The sequence below is a fragment of the Drosophila serrata genome, unplaced genomic scaffold (assembly GCF_035046125.1).
Source record: "Drosophila serrata isolate PLE 108 unplaced genomic scaffold, ASM3504612v1 contig_245, whole genome shotgun sequence".
Classification (NCBI taxonomy): Eukaryota; Metazoa; Arthropoda; class Insecta; order Diptera; family Drosophilidae; genus Drosophila; species Drosophila serrata.
Window position 1 is genome coordinate 572369 of NW_028257143.1, and position 15588 is coordinate 587956.

The following is a 15588-nucleotide window of genomic DNA, read 5'->3' on the forward strand; positions in this document are numbered from 1 at the left end:
ATATTTTGTAGTCCTTCCCCTGACTTGATGGGGTTTCAATAGTCTAGTTAGCAGAAGTCTATATCTTCAACTCCGCTTATGGCATTAAATTAATTAACCCTTTCCGACTTGCGTGTTCAGCGGTTACGCTCCATGAGTCCTTCCGCCTCGTCCTTTTGGAATTTTTTCTGTTCAAGCGCCTGTTTGTGCAGCTCGGACGAAACATTTAACATATTTTAGAAAGAACTACGCGGGAGATCGCGACTTGGAGAGCATACACCTGAAAAATTAAATGAAAAATTATATTAAATACATATAACATATAAAATTTTCAAGAAAGTTGCATTGAGTTAGCGAAATATATATGATGTTTTTAAGAGTTATGTAAAAAAGCAATATAAATATCAAGCAGTTTAAAAATGTTACAAGGTCCTTTTATATATTTAAATACCAATTCGATTTCTATAAGATCTAGTAAGGCCTTAAAAATTTCTTAAATTTCTTAATTCCAAAGGGTTATTTAATTAATATTTTATACTGTTTTGAGCAGTACTATTCAAACTTTAAGTTTATATTTCCTTTTTCTCCATATGTATTTGCGTACGTGTGTTATGGAGTCCTTTGTGGGTGCGGCTCCTGCCAGACGGTGATGTGCGCATTTTGGGCGCGGTCGCATGTTGGCAGCTCCGCTGGCCAGTTGCGACGGGAAATGCGCCAAATCACGTTCCGTCAACAAATATTGAGGTATTCTGCTTTAACCCATTTTTTCCTGGTCATTCTCCACGCACAAATTAGCATGTCCGCCGATAATTGTCCTTCCGTGGAGATGACCCGCTGAGATAACTGTCCATAGTTGTAACTGATTTCGGCGGCAGACTTTTCCTCGGAGAATTTGATTTCGCCATTAGAATTTTATTGGAAAATCGCGTGCAGCTAATGGGGAAAAACTGGCTTTTCTTTTCATATCCCGATCGGTATACCCCTTTTGGACTTCCTTCAACTTTGACGGAATGAATTACGTTGGCAAAACAAATTAAGACTGAAATAAAATGAAATTATTCGGGTAAATGCAAATATAAATGCGAAAAAAATGATATTTAATTATGGCCGTAGCCCTTCCGCCATTCAGACTTGGCAGACTCCGCCAACTTTTCCATTTTCCTCCATTTTGAATAAATTTGCATTTCTCTTGAAGCGGCGCAACAATAAAGGCGAGCGGCAACAGCAAGAACAACAATAATAAGGGGCAATTGAAAACTTTTGCATAAGTCGCGACCGAGCTAAGTGAGTTAAAACTGAAGCGGAAGTTCCTTAACGTCTTTCCAAAAAGGCAGAGAAGTGGGACAGTGTTGCCAGGTTCACGGGAGAAAAGTAGCTAAGACTTGAATTAGCTTGGGGGCAAATTCTGTTATATTTATTGGAATATTAGTGGTACTTACATACCTATTTGGGTTGAAGCTTAAATTGAATAGATATCAAACATACAAGTACTTATTGGTTAGGAGAAATCTATAATTTTGCACAATAAATGAACAAAACTCTTTTAAAAACTAAACATTTAAACCTACTCCAAGATTTAATTTACAAAATGTATTATTAATTTCAGTTTCACCAATATTATATTTCATTTCACTTAAAAATATTATAAAAGAACAACCCAATTACAATGATCAAATTCATTTCTGATTGAAAACTGTATAAGTTTTTCATCCTTGAACATTAAAAAGGTACTTAATTTTTTTCCAAAAGTAAATATGTTTTTAATTTAAAGACAGTCTGCTTTACAAAATAGCTATTTGGGCCACACTGCTTTTGAAACTTCTGGTCCTGGCTCACTGTTCCCTGGAGAAGTCATTCGAGGAACCGAAATCATCCAACAGGCAGACAACCAGGACCAGGAAGCTGCCAAGTCGGTGTAGAAAATTGAAGTTTAATTTGTTTTTACAAGCATAATTATAAGCTATGATCACTCCATTTTCGTAGCAAAAAGCTTACTGAAATCCCCAAAAATAAAACGTATTTAAATTCGTGTTACGGCATTAAAGAAGCGTAGTAGTAGCTTCATCTGCAGCCATCTGTATCTGAGAGATACTTACCCAAAGGTAGATTAAGCGCTATTTAAACGCTAAATAAGCAAACGCGGAAAACTTACTCCCTGGATAAAGACAACGCGAGACAGATTATGCGGCCCCTTTTCATTTCCGCTCCTTTGAATTACTTTGAGCCTTTTGCTTTTGTTGAACCCTTGCCATGGGTTTGTTTGTTTATTTATTTCGCTTCGACAACAACGAAGCCCAACGCAGATGGAGTGGTGCTATCAGGATGCTGATGACGAGTCTGCGAACACCTTGCGGCTAACAAGTGCAAACCCACCCACCCATCATCAGGACCCACACTGCATCCCAATTCAAACAAACTCAGACCGTCTATATCATGGCCGCCATCCACTGTCATTCGGCTTTTTCAGCCATCACAAACAAGCTGTGTTTTTTCAACTTCCCGGGAAGTACCCTATTGAAAGGGGTTTATAACATATGTAAAAGAATGGCTTATTTAATGATCTAAAGAATACAGTGTAAAAGAGATAGTTTGGAAAGAGCATTTTCCTACCTTGATATTGGTCAAAATGAAGTGGAATATCGGAACATCTTGAACTCTGTAGTATGCATACAATCAATCTGTTCATTTACTAATTTTATTAACGATTTTTAATTCCTTTAACTACAAATCTTAATAATGTCTCTTGCTTAATGTCCCAAAAACCAACAGATTCTTAATTGTTTAAACTTTAAAGTAAAGTATTTAGACTTCGGTTTCATAAACTCTTTCTCTATTGCATTTCATTTCGTTCGCTGCCTGTATTTGCGCATTTTCGATTTTAAATGAAAGCGGCGGTGAAATGTCGCTGGCGAATGCAAGTCACGGCTTCTCCGCCCAAAACTCCTGCCTCTCCAGCCTCTCACCTGTCCGCGGTTCCAATGCCAAGGGAATGCGCAGGTGTGTGCTGAAAAACATGCTAAACCACCCGGCAAACGTTAAACGATTTTCGAATGAATTCAAATTCGCGATTCTTGGTGCCCCCGAAACGCTTACCTTTTTTTTTTTGTGGCAGAAAGGATGATGATCGTCGAGCGTGTGCAAACAATTTGGTGGCTTAAATGAGTCCCAAATGAGACGTTTTTATGCTCCGACACAGTTTATGCAACATCATAAAGTCCAAGCGGCCTTACACCATGGCCCTCTAATCCGACGACGATTAATGTTAGTGTTGGGTGGTGGCTTAGTCTCCTCATGCCAGTATGCTCCTAGCCAGAAGGTTCTGCCATGGCAGAACCCTGCTCTGTTCCCCTCTGCTCCATATCAGCTCTAAAATTAAGTTATTTCTTTTCAATATTGAATTTATCAGGGCGCCATGAGAGGCGGGATACGTGTCCGGAATAGATATGCTGAAAGCGACGACACCCGATGCCTGACATTAAAAGTGTCGCTTGTATTTAAATATCCAATTGTCTCACGGACAAGGATGTGAAACATTTAAAAATGCGTTGCCCTTCCCGGGGGGAGGGGCTTGAGATTTCGGAGGACACCCTCCTGTCAGAGCTGGATTATTCAATTGGTTTGTTGCCTAGAAAATGACACCCGATGGTCTTTGAATTTTAAAATAAACCCAACGAACCAAGTCGGAATCCAAGGTGTATTCGAATAGGACGTGTTCCCACTGCCCAAATTTTGAGCACTTGGGGTGGATTTGGTTTGGTTTTCCGCCTAGTCCCCAACTCCAGCTCCAGCCCAGTTCCACCTACAAATGGGTGCGATTGTTATTTACATTCTTTTGGGCTGCATTTGCTTTTATGTGGTGGCAATTTATTCAAATTGAGACATTAGACAAATTAAATTTACACGTATTTCACTTGATTGTTATCGCCTGTATATCCATTTAATTATTACATTATCCACCAAAAGCACATTTGCATTTTGTTATACGAATAAACATTTATTGTTATGCCTCATAGATATGAAAGTGCAATTTAATCTCCTGGCATACGGAAGACCTTTTTAAAGAGAGCTTCATGAGAAATTCAAACGTAGTCCAAAAAGTATGCAGACATTTTTTAAATTATAGACCAGGGGATTCCAATTTCAAATAACTTTATTCAAAATGAATATTAAAAGTAAAATATACTTAATGTAATAATGTTTGGAATTCTATAAACAAATAACATTGTAAAGAGAGCTATAATTATATTAATAATATAAGAATATCAATATGGTAGTGGGAATTTCTTGTATAATTTAAAGTTGAAAGCCCTTGACTCTCTTTAGTTGAAATCCCAGAACTTTAACTATATAAAAAATAAAATATATATTTAATATTAAGCTTAATGTTGGTCAACTATATATCCCACCGCTTTCTTATAATAATCCTTAAAATTTTATTAAAAGAGAGAGTTTAAATGATGTTGATAATGTTTATAAATCCATCTGCCAGAAATTAGTAGTTCTTTCGAAAAGTGTGCTATGCCTCTTTCAACTTCAGATACCTCTTACTATTAAAATTAAATTGAGTTTCTAATTTAGAATTTCGGCTTGGCGCTTTAAAATTTGTATATTTCCTCAACTAAATCTTTAGTGGCAACCAAATTTGTTGTAACAGATCCGCAATGGACGACACCCGCACTCTAAAGTACACCATCAAGTGGGATGAGTTCGAGGGAATGCTCATAACTGACATTAACTTCAAGCAAGTGACGCACAAAAATGACATCTGAAACGATGGCCAACTAAGCAAATTTGTAATTTCTTTCAGGTATTACGACATGGTGATCGAGTTTATGTGGACCCAATCTTTTTTGAAAAGCTTGGTGTTTGAGAGTCTCGGACTATTCAATCTGCCGGACATGAAGGAGACTTATTCCAAGTAAGACTCAAATACAAATTTAATTGAATTAATAGTGATTAAATATTTCTTCATTATTAATTAGATATGTCCTTCACATACTGAGAAACGAGTGTTCGGTCATGATGATCAGCGAGGATGAGAAGCAAATTAAGGCCGTGGGTCTGCTCGAGTGGATGACAGAGGAATGGCACTCCTGGGTCTTCTTCCCCTCATCGATGCCCCGGAATTTGTTTCAACAGATCATCATGATGAAGAAGGAGCTCATCGATGCCACCAAGGAGAATCTTGGCATTTCCACATACGATGCCCTGATGGTTCACGAGATTGCCTTCCCGGACGAGCTGTACTTCAACAAGGACTTCCTAATGGTCATGTTCGACGCCTTCGCCTCGGTGGCCCAGCACATGCACATGCCCCGAGTGAGCTTTATCGCACTGAGCACTGCGGACCAGGAGGCAGCAAGCCTGATCGAGTACGATGAGATTGGACGCACCATTTACTCCATTTATAAGGTGGGAAACACCCGGCCCTTCGATATCCTGCGTGAGCTGGACGAGATGTATGCGCTGCTCTTTGAGCTGCCGCTTCCTCCGCTTCTCAAGTACGTAGATATGCCCGGCTTTGAGGAGTTCCACGAGGCATTGGATGCCAGATTGGCCAAGGAGGCTGCCGAAAAGAGGGATGATGACTTCTAGTTCCTGGGTTACCCCACATGACGCCTACTTTTGGGCTCAGTTCTCGAGCAGCTTCCCAAAAACGCAATGACTGGGAGCGATAGTCGACGGTTTACAGCGACAGGCGGTACATTTTCAAGCTGATATGTGATAAGCTTATCATCAGATCCCTGTTGTTGCGGAAAGTGGTTTCCGATTGCGGTTTTGATAAGGCCTCTCAGCTGCGTATACACAGCGAGAAATGTCACAAAACTATCTAAAATTTCGCGTCCTATCCCATATTTGAACCTTCAATATTTCTGTGTAGTTTCGAAATGTATTTCTTTTAAATAAGTAAAGCTTATATGCTTTTCATAAATTGGTGTTAATTTACTCTGAGAAGGGAAAACGTAATTGGTAATTTAAGAAGATTATACTTTGCTTTTATTTTAATATATTTAAATATCCTTAAAACATGAATGATAAGTAATTCCTGAAACTAATTTTTACTTGGCACAGCAATTGAACTGAAAATTGAATTGAATTCTGAAAGACACTATAAAATTCTTTATCCCCAAAATATTTTTCTTATAAGGTTCACTTGTAACTTCTGAAGGATATAATATCAATATCGAGCTTTGGGTACTTTATTTCTCGACTGTATACTATCAGCCTGTTATTTTCCAGCTTACACCTTGCCCTACAGTTTCGAAGAGATGTTGGCAGCCAGGAGAAGATCCAAAACATCGTCGGCACAGCCCCAGCACAGGGTGACCCCGCTGCCACCATGTCCGTAGTTGTGGATGAGGAGCTTCTTGCCACGCCGTTCTGCTTCCAGCCGGAGTTCTCCACGACCCGGCCGGAGTCCCACCCAGTCGAAGAGGGTCTCCGTGTGCTTCAGGCCAGGAATGAAGCGTCGACAGCCGTTCACAATGAACTGTCTATCACGCTCGCAAACCTGTCTGTTGTAGTCCCCCTCCTGATGAGTGCCACCCAGGACCACGCTCTCGGTGCTGAGGGAAGAGAAAGACAACTCTCATTAGGGGCATCATTAAACTGTACCAACCAGTAGAGTTACTAACTTGGGTATTATGTAGTTTCCATCATCGCTCTCATCCAGCACTGCCGAAAAGATCCAATTAGCCTTCACTCGCGACACTTGACCACGTACAGAGTACATCTGCTCGTCGTTGAGTAGTTTCCGGGATCCCAGACCCGAACAGTTGACAATAACATCATATCCAGAATCAGTGATGAAGGCTTCAAGGTCTTCTATCTTTCGCCGGACAATTTTACCACCATTGCGAAGGAATCTCTTCATCAGATACGGAAGTAGCTTGACGGGCTCCGAGGTATAAGTGATAAAGGATAGTCCTGATGTGAACTTTACGCTCCTGCCCACATTGTAGACGGCTAACTGGTCCGCGGTTAAGTCCATCGCTCCATATACAATATTGCGCCAAAAGTCCTCTACGGAGTCCACTGTCGAGGTGCTCAATCGGACGCAGGGCAGCAGACAAACTCCAGCCTCTCCGGCGTCCTCGCTCAGCCAAATCTTCTCCAGGAACTGGTGCATACTCTGCGACCATTTGCTGCAGGAAAATAACTCAAAGTTAATTATATAGGACCTGGAGATTCATTCCTAAACATAATTACTAGACTTTCGATTGCGGTGTACCGCCCAGCAGATAGGGGCCCCAGAGTCCCGCCGAACCATCCCCAGTGGTATTGGGCGTGAAGTCCTCCGATATAATCGTGACGCTTATCGGCTGCCCCTCGGCCAGGTAGTGCTCCAGTATCTTAATGGCACTGGCGACTCCGTTCACCCCGGCCCCGATAACTGCAATGTTTGGCATTGCGATGACGATCCGATCAGCTTGATAATTCAGAGGGAACTGAATAGCAACGAGTCCGTTCCTCAACCGAAAAAACGCTCATATGCCTGATAACAGAGAGCTTTCGCTGGAGTAGGCGCATTCATCGCTTTGAGATTGTTATATTCGCAATGCAACTACAACTGGTATGATTTTCTAATCTGTATAAAAGTAAGTATTATAAATGCATTATATTATAACTTTTCTGTGGAGAGAGGCTTAAAGTTTTTGCTGATAGAGCAATCAGGCAAAGATAACGTACATTAAATTTAAAATGTACAAGATAAAAGTACATTCAACTAATGTTTGAGCACGATTAACTAAAAGCTTTATTGGTGGAAGTGAAACAGACTCTCTAAACAAACTAATGCACTTGTCTTCTAAATAAAAACAATCTATGTGTGATCTTGCTTACAATAGAGTATAGATTTCGGTTGATTCAAGCGTTGTTAGATCTTTAGACTTACAAACTATAGTGTTTTTCTAATGTAATAATATTAATTATAGGTTTGATTACTTAACTCTATTTTTCCCCGTAGATCTAGTAGGCCATAAATATCCATAAAGTATGCCATGACTCCCAACTCAAACCGAACCGCCGGCTCAACCCTACCTTATCAACGATGTAACAAGCAATATTCATTCTATTTCACACTCTCGGACCATTCGTTTCGGCCAACTTCTAAATTTATCAAAATTCTTAGTTTTATTTTCTAACAAATTTTAACCAAAAAGTGAGTTTTATTAATCGTAAAAAGTGGTAAAAAGTGTTAATATTTAATAAACTTTATCCTTGCCATGCAGCGCCCAAGTCCTTAACATGTGTGACGGCGGATCGATGGAGGTAAGTCTTGGATGCCACTGCATCCTGTTTCGATCTGTTAACCAATCGATCTCCTGCAGCCCCGGGGATGCCAGAGTCGCGAGCTGCGATGTGGCATTATGTACACCACTTGTGACTGTGTGAAGCGCAACGGGCTCCAGGACAAGTGCCCACGATCCGCATGCCAGGGCCGGCCGGCGTGCCTGTGTTTCCCCTTCCCGTCCTGCGGTCCGGCTGCCTTCCCGCTGCGCTTCGCCAACATGACCATGGGCGTGAACAATAAGCGCATGCGTTGCGCCGCCACAGGAGCTGCGTCTGGCGGTGCTGACTGCGGTGGACGCGTAGCCGGCGGATGCTGCGGAGGCGGTGGTGGTGGCGGCGGCTCTGGATGCGGTGGCTCTGGAGGTGGCTGCTTCGGACCTTGTAATGAAACACCATGCTGTGGCCCACACAGTCCGCCGTGCGGAGCTCCTTCACCCATTCCCTGTTCCCCGGCACCGGGCATGTGCGTGCCCCCACTGCCCGAGGGCGGTATTCCCGATCCGCGTGTCTGGAATTACTGTAACACACCCCCAACGTATCCATGTAAGTCAAGTCGGTCCGTCCCCGAAACTCCCCCGACCCGAGTCCCAGAATCCCTTCCCGTCTGTCCGATAGTAAGTCCTGATAGATAAAAGGTCCTAGTTGGAGCATGAAATGCGCGTTGACTGTGCGGGCCACTGCATCTGGATTTTTGATCCGTAAATTCAGATGTGGTGATGCTCTGCCTTCTCTCGTAAAGCTCAAGGACCAAGGATAATGAACAAGGACAACATGCCCTGTGTCTGGTGTGCGCCGTGCAAGGCCCACTGTTACAACACGCCACCCAAGTGCTGTTGCTAGGGTCCGAGTTCCATCCGGTTTGTCCCTAGTCCCAATCTCTGTCCCGTCCCGAGTAAGTAGGTGTGGTAGCTGTCCTATTCACGGGTGCTTACGCTCTCTCTTCACAGGTGGCTTCTAAATAATCCTCCGAGATCTTCTGCGTCCCCCCTACAAGTCGGGAGAGAGGGATGTGATACGGATGGGACATGTTGAGCAAGTACTTGTGTGGCGATCTTTTGGTTGATACAAAATTCAAAGTGGCCTGAGTCAGGACAGGTGATGCTGCGGTAACTATCCATCGGCTGGCGGAGATCACCAGTACGGACCGCTGCATTCAGGACAACTTTCTGACTTTCGCTTCTACATTCTTAATTTGTTCACTCTTTTGGCAATAAATTATAAAAATGGAGCTGAAAATAAAGGTGCAATAGATAGGGATATTATCCTATTGGTTTTCTTGACACGGACATTTCATCGGTTTAAAAAATGCATAAATATAAGGCACTAAACGCGATTCAAACTTATCCCACTTCTAGTCTTCAGTGTTCTTGCAGAATCGTTTTTATATTAGATAAAGATGTTAAAAATCAATCGATGGAGATCTATATTAGCGTGGATGCCACAGAGACTATCGGGAAAATTTGTATTAATATAAGAATCAGGGTTGCAAAAGTATTATTGGTCTTTGGAAATTTATGTTTTAATTAAATTTGACTCATTGTTTTGAAACTTATCTTTTATTAAGGAAACAAAGCCACGAAGTACGCATTTTAACAGTTAATAAATACAAATAAATTCCACAGAAGAACGAGCGATTAAAATATTGATTGAATGTGGGTTAATCATAAATTAAGCAACATTAATGGAAAGCCAAGGCTATACATTATATATAAATTTTTTTTCCCTCAAAGAACATGTATGCTGCTACACAAAATTGAATTGGAGGAAAATTTTAGAGAGGAGAGGAAAGTAAAATTCAAAGCGTAAGAGGCCTTCTCAGAGTCTAATGTCATTGATTGATTTGATTTGGCTATATAAATAACCTAACCAAAATCGTTAAAAAAAGAGTCTTCCCTATACCGAAGCATGTCGAGGATGGAGCGCACCGTGTTCGGCGCCTTCGATGATCCGGGCGTCTCGATCTTCGCCACCGACGCCCAGGAGCCAATCCCCAATATGCTGACATATATGAAACCCTTGCCGCACAATGCCTGTGACGACGGCATGGACGCGTGTCCGATGGTGAAGCAGGCCTCTGGGGCGGATCGCTATCTGTACCGCCTGGTCAAGGCACAGGTGGATGAGGTGGCCGCCGAACGCCACAAGTCCATTCTATCGCAGCAGCGGGAGCGGCAGGAGCGAATGGATCACGAAATCACAAAGGGCCTGGCAGATGAGCTGCACCGGCAGCAGGTGGAGGCCAGCCGATGCCTCCAGATCCAGCTCAATGTGCCCGAGATGCGGGACCTCAGGGTAGAGGTGGAGCGAGCACAGACCGCGCTGGCCGTGAAGGAAACTATCCAGACCATTGCCAGGGAAACGGCGGAGGAAAAGCAGCGGGAACGGGCCGAGGCTCTGGCGGCACAGCGTGCGCTGGATCAGGAATGTTCGGAGGAAAAGCGACAGCGCCTTCAGAAGAAACGAGCCTACGGCATTGCTCTAATGGCGCAGATGACGGAGACACGCTCCAACCGGCTGAAGGATCAGCGCAAGGCCAACGAGGAAGGTCGCCGCGAGTTGCGGGAGTGCGAGGAGAAGGTGGCGCAGGGCGTTAAACAGGATGCGCTGAACAAGGCACACCAACGCCAGATGCTTCAGGAGGCACAGTTACAGTCGGAGGCCATGTTGAAGGCCACCCGGGAGGCCAATGCGGCTTGGCAGAACCGCCAGGGCAAGGAAAGGGGTATCCTGGACGGCCTGGGACCCATGACGGACCACTTTACCTCAGCAGCGCGAAAGCGTCGCCAGGACCTGGCAAAGGCTCGGGAGACCACCGCCGCTCGCCTGGGCTTCCAACTGAACCGCATCCGGCAGGACCGAGAGGCACGTGATCAGCTGATCATCAACCTCGGCATCGGAGAGTTTGAGGCCAGGGAGTACGAGATGGCGATGGATCACGCCAAGAACAAGCTTCCTCGCAAGCGGGAGATCCGAGACCAGTTGCTTGCCCATCGTGATGAACAAAAGTTCGTCCGGGACAAGGCTGTCCAGGAGGCCCTTAACCGCCCCAAGGATCCCACATGCTTCGGTGAGCGACAGAATCGCATTCAAGTGGATCAGCAGGAGAGCCATAAGCGCCAGGCCGTGCAGCACTGTAAGGACTTGGAGAAGAAGGCGCTGGAGGACAAAGCACGCAAGGTCATCGAAGCCGAGGAGCAGCGGGTCATGATTCAGTCCATCTACGATTACCAGATCCAACAGGATGCCTTTGTGACCTCCGAGCGGATGAAGCTCCTTGCCAGTCAGCCGGTCGAGGTGCTGCGCGCCATCAAGCCCTCCTGCCTCACCGAGAACGAGCTCAAGGCCTTTAACCTGAAGCAGTGATCACAGCGACCTTATACTCCATTCAAAGCCCCAGACTCTACACCCAACTCCTACAAATGTGTAAATTCCTATTTTGTGATTCATGTTTTTTTTTTCAAAATTTATGTTGCATTAAATGATGAATTTTCTTGTATTAGAAAGAAGAAATTATAGATTTATTGATGATGATTTAAATTTAATTTTGTTTAAAAACGTCGATATTACTACATAGTTCTGGAATCCAATCGAAAATAAGGAATATTTATGCACATGGTATGTAGTTTTCCACCTCCCTAATTGATGTCCACAGAATGCAGGGTAATTTTGAATATTTCACGAATAAATCACAGAAAGCAGATCCCTCTCACAGTATGTACATCAGTAGTTGGTTTGATAGGTGTACTCATCTGGAATTGTGGTTTCCTTTTCCAAGGGAGTAAATAATCCAACGATCAGCACAATTGATATGATGACAATAATTAAGGTCAGAACCCCAATCACGGCATAAACCACAATATTCTGTTTGCCTGCCATGGTTACAAATAAGCGTGTTCAGAACCTGTAAAACAGGAATGGCGTTGGCCAGAAATCTCCTTTTAGGCTTTCAACTTACCAGGCAATATAATTAAGAATTAAAAACTCCCTTTTTTAAAGAATTCAAGGCTTGACAGAACAATCTTTATCCATGTAATGCGCTTCTGATTGTAATTTCAAAGCAGTCTTTTATATCAAGGTAACTAAATCTAGCCTCGGGGGACCATATATACGTATATATTCAGATTTCTTAAGTTCATTTTATATAAAAAACGCACATTTTCAAAAGCAAATAAAATAAGAAAAAACTTAATAGTAATAAAGCCCAATCCATATGTGAATTAAAAATGTGAATTAAATATTTGTACACCAAAAGGAAATATCTTTATTAAAAATTTCACAGAGTATGCCTTTATTTCCCTTAAATAGACTTAAATTTTTATTTTCTATATCTAGGAATATAAAGATGCTTTGATTTTAACGTCATTCCAGTACCTGTCAGTAAATCAACACAACTATTCGAAATCACTCACGCCACACGGCATCAAAAATTGTTTCTCTCTAAAAAAGTTTTGGTACTGTTTGTATTAAACATTGATTGTAAATGGAGACCAAAGGTATTATTGTAACTTTCTCAGTTATCGTAATCGTGCTTTTGATACTCGACATTATCTTGGTCGTCGGCATTTTAATCACGCGCAGATTCAATTATTACGAAAAAATTTATCAAATTCCAGCAGTAAGTATTTTGTATTAATAATGCAATGATTAAATGAAACGTGTATGGTGAGCTACAAATATCCAAATATGTAATTTTATTTCAATATAGAGAAAGCCCTTTGCTCAGTGCTGTGTGGGATAGGAATGAGACGTGTTAGGGTTAAGGATTTTTTCATAAAAAAAGAACTCAGCAGCTTTCTTCTATGTTAATTTCAGACTATCATTTAAGCTATGTGCCTCGAAATATTCTTTCATTTCAAAATTAATTTTCAATCATCTGTATATCCAACGTTATACTCTTGCAGGGTTTTATATTTATTTGCCAGAAGTTGGCAACACAGAGGTGGCAAATGTTGGCAAAAATGTGACTTTCTCTAATATACTTTCAAATTATTATTTATTATCATTTAATTATTATGTAAAAAATGAAGGAAAAAGTGCCAAACTCTTTCTACCTCATGGCCACCTTTATAATAAGCTGCCTCCAGGTACAATTACATTGTTTTGCAATTTCAAATGGTACGTAAAAAATTAATAATATGTACTTTAAATAATTTTTAGTTCATTAGTGATATTTTAAGAGTTTTGTTTTCCCAAATAATTTCAGAAAATTATCGATTTAAAGTCTCTATATACGAAGAAATTTGAAGTCTTGAAGGTTATACAAAAATCGTTCATTAAAAACAAAATTTTAATAATGGTTGTTTTTATAAAAGAGATGTTTTATTAATAGCATATCCAAATCGTCCATTTTATTTAGTAATCAAATATTTATTGAATCAGTTTTGTTTCTTCCAAATCAAGAATGGTTTGAATTGTTTTTCAGTTCTCTGAATTCACCACAAGTTATTGAAAAAATCCAATATATTTAAGATACAACACTATATTCAGAAAATATTTAACATAGTGGTGACCCTCCCAAAATTCCAACAAGTACGCGTTTCCTTTCATGTCTTGTCTTTCTAAAATCGTATATTTCGACTGTGTAAAATAACTTACCGTCTCGCATTACTCAAACATTATTTTTTTACTTTTCTCTCCCCAAGGATCCTGTCATTCTTCCTTCTCTAGGCTTTAGATCATGGAAACCCGCACGCTTCTCATAATTATCGGCGTATTCGCAATTCTCGGCCTCTGTGTTATGAATATTATAATCCTTGCATACATTATCGATAATCCGTACAAGTACACAACCACAACAACGACTCCAAAATCTTCCTTTAACGTAACTCAAGCAGCTGCAGCCGTTGGCGGAGAAGACGCTTAAGCAACTTAGCCCCAGAAATGTGAGTAATTGTAAAAGAGTAGTTCTAGAACGTCGGCAGCGCGTTGCTTTTCGGTCAAAAGTAATGCATTACATATGTACATCATATAAGTCGTTTTTTTAGTCAAACGTACTATAAAGTTGGCCTATCGCTAGAATCATTGTCGTTTGTTCGGGGATCAAGTAAGCGTTGAACCAGTATTCATAAACATTTCAACGTCTAGTTTCATTGCTTCTACCCAACGTCATAATGGAAAACCCAAAACTAGCACTGATTCTAGTGATTGTGTGTGTAATACTTTTTATTTTGCTTATGGTGCTATTTTTCGTGTTCGTGAACGGTGATAGATTCCAAACGGAATATACAAAAGGACATTAACAAATAATAATTTACGGAAACATCAAAAAACATCAAGAAACAAAAATCACATTTTAAGCCACAATAATGGAGAAAACTACAATAATTACAATCGGTCTGGTCCTCATTGTATTTCTGTTCCTGATGCTGTTGACCCTAATCGCGATGTTCCTTTTCCGCGGCGAGTCAAAGAAGAGTTACAACGCGCGGAGCGGTCACTAACCGCATTTCACATTTTGATTATTCAGGTAAGTGATATTCCCTCTTCCTACCTCTTGCGCGCTTACCCTACCGCGATCGGATTGTTCGGTTTTAAAAAGGAAAACGGAAGTCGCGGAAAACAATCCGCCCTCTGGCGTCAGTACTGCGAACGTGCCTTTTATCTGAAACGCAAACCAGACATTGTTCCCGCTAGCGCCACCAATCAGGTGCCACGCGTAATGCAACGACCTCTGTTGGTCAAACGCGCCATTTTTCGTTCGTACAAGGGACAAGCATATAAAATTTAATTTTCTAATGTGACGTAAGGATCAAAGGCAACCGAATGCTTTTCCATTTATTGAATAAAAATCCAGTCTTGAGTGCAGCCCTCTGCTGTCAATGCCGCGAACTTGCAGTTAGTTCTCCGTAATTTGTGTGGTAGAGCCACCTAGCGTGAATCTTTCGGAATGCAACTACCTTCATTGGTCGAAAACGCCATCTGGCTTTGAATCGTACTATGACAAGCAGTTTAGCCGAACAAAGTCGGCTTTTGTGTTCATATGAATTGACGTAACATCAATTTAAATTTTCTAACGTGTCGTAACGGTCGCAGGTTAATTACCGCACGTTTTTCCATTCATGTTCGCGGTAAATGCGTGTTAATGAACGTCCATCGCGATTCTAATGCACTTCGAACCGAATCACCGACGTGTGGGCAGCATCCAACGCGACCCGCGACCCGAACGGAGGCCGAGCGCCGTTCCATGTGCACAGCAAGTGGTCACAGTGCCAAAGGAAGCCATATTTCATTCAGCAATTAATGCAATGATCAACGCTAATTCCACCGGCTGCCACAACTGCTGCTACTGCTGGGATTTGTCACGGCGACGAGCGATAA

At 41.7% G+C, this 15588-nt stretch overlaps 4 protein-coding genes and 2 long non-coding RNA genes across 7 annotated transcripts; 4 read left to right on the forward strand and 2 right to left on the reverse strand.

Moving 5' to 3' along the window:
• Positions 1–4493: 4493 nt before the first annotated feature.
• Positions 4494–5911, forward strand: LOC110185950 (uncharacterized). The gene is made up of 3 exons (XM_020954969.2): positions 4494–4720; positions 4787–4897; positions 4962–5911. Exons 1-3 carry the CDS (start codon positions 4641–4643, stop codon positions 5572–5574), a joined length of 804 nt encoding a protein of 267 aa, XP_020810628.1. The 5' UTR covers positions 4494–4640; the 3' UTR covers positions 5575–5911.
• Positions 5912–5953: 42 nt separating this feature from the next.
• On the reverse strand, positions 5954–7772 carry Daao2 (D-amino acid oxidase 2). The gene is made up of 3 exons (XM_020954829.2): positions 7189–7772; positions 6615–7124; positions 5954–6545 (listed from the first exon to the last, which is right to left on the reverse strand). Exons 1-3 carry the CDS (start codon positions 7386–7388, stop codon positions 6233–6235), a joined length of 1023 nt encoding a protein of 340 aa, XP_020810488.2. The 5' UTR covers positions 7389–7772; the 3' UTR covers positions 5954–6232.
• LOC110185723 (uncharacterized) lies at positions 7562–9511 on the forward strand. Of its 2 annotated transcripts, none has more exons than XM_020954705.2 (5): positions 7562–7577; positions 7952–8140; positions 8211–8250; positions 8310–8814; positions 9219–9511. In XM_020954705.2, the coding sequence occupies exons 3-5, from the start codon at positions 8227–8229 to the stop codon at positions 9227–9229; spliced, it is 540 nt and encodes a 179-aa protein (XP_020810364.1). In that variant the 5' UTR covers positions 7562–7577; positions 7952–8140; positions 8211–8226; the 3' UTR covers positions 9230–9511. The 2 variants fall into 2 exon arrangements, with proteins under 2 accessions (XP_020810364.1, XP_086688397.1); XM_086832271.1 differs by lacking the exon at positions 7562–7577 and adding an exon at positions 9011–9163 and having other exon boundaries at positions 7998–8140; positions 8310–8652.
• A 429-nt stretch (positions 9512–9940) lies between these two features.
• LOC110185773 (uncharacterized) lies at positions 9941–11781 on the forward strand. The gene has a single exon (XM_020954776.2). It carries the CDS (start codon positions 10177–10179, stop codon positions 11632–11634), a length of 1458 nt encoding a protein of 485 aa, XP_020810435.1. The 5' UTR covers positions 9941–10176; the 3' UTR covers positions 11635–11781.
• Positions 11782–11788: 7 nt separating this feature from the next.
• LOC147643703 (uncharacterized) lies at positions 11789–12365 on the reverse strand. The gene is made up of 2 exons (XR_015271535.1): positions 12227–12365; positions 11789–12172 (listed from the first exon to the last, which is right to left on the reverse strand). It is a non-coding gene; the product is annotated as an uncharacterized LOC147643703 (long non-coding RNA).
• Positions 12366–12628: 263 nt separating this feature from the next.
• Positions 12629–14101, forward strand: LOC147643704 (uncharacterized). Its single transcript, XR_015271534.1, has 3 exons — positions 12629–12764; positions 12850–12886; positions 13914–14101. It is a non-coding gene; the product is annotated as an uncharacterized LOC147643704 (long non-coding RNA).
• The last annotated feature ends 1487 nt before the right edge of the window (positions 14102–15588 follow it).

Excerpts from the sequence above, each read along its gene's own strand:
- LOC110185723 (XM_020954705.2), top strand. The coding sequence starts at position 8,227 with ATGTGTGACGGCGGATCGATGGAG. Across the intron at positions 8,251-8,309 it reads GTGACGGCGGATCGATGGAG|CCCCGGGGATGCCAGAGTCG; the intron begins GTAAGTCTTGGA and ends GATCTCCTGCAG.
- Daao2 (XM_020954829.2), bottom strand. The coding sequence starts at position 7,388 with ATGCCAAACATTGCAGTTATCGGGGCCGGGGTGAACGGAGTCGCCAGT. Across the intron at positions 7,125-7,188 it reads ACACCGCAATCGAAAGTCTA|CAAATGGTCGCAGAGTATGC; the intron begins GTAATTATGTTT and ends ATTTTCCTGCAG. Across the intron at positions 6,546-6,614 it reads GGAAACTACATAATACCCAA|CACCGAGAGCGTGGTCCTGG; the intron begins GTTAGTAACTCT and ends CTCTTCCCTCAG.
- LOC110185950 (XM_020954969.2), top strand. The coding sequence starts at position 4,641 with ATGGACGACACCCGCACTCTAAAGTACACCATCAAGTGGGATGAGTTC. Across the intron at positions 4,721-4,786 it reads ATAACTGACATTAACTTCAA|GTATTACGACATGGTGATCG; the intron begins GCAAGTGACGCA and ends AATTTCTTTCAG. Across the intron at positions 4,898-4,961 it reads ATGAAGGAGACTTATTCCAA|ATATGTCCTTCACATACTGA; the intron begins GTAAGACTCAAA and ends ATTATTAATTAG.
- LOC110185773 (XM_020954776.2), top strand. The coding sequence starts at position 10,177 with ATGTCGAGGATGGAGCGCACCGTGTTCGGCGCCTTCGATGATCCGGGC.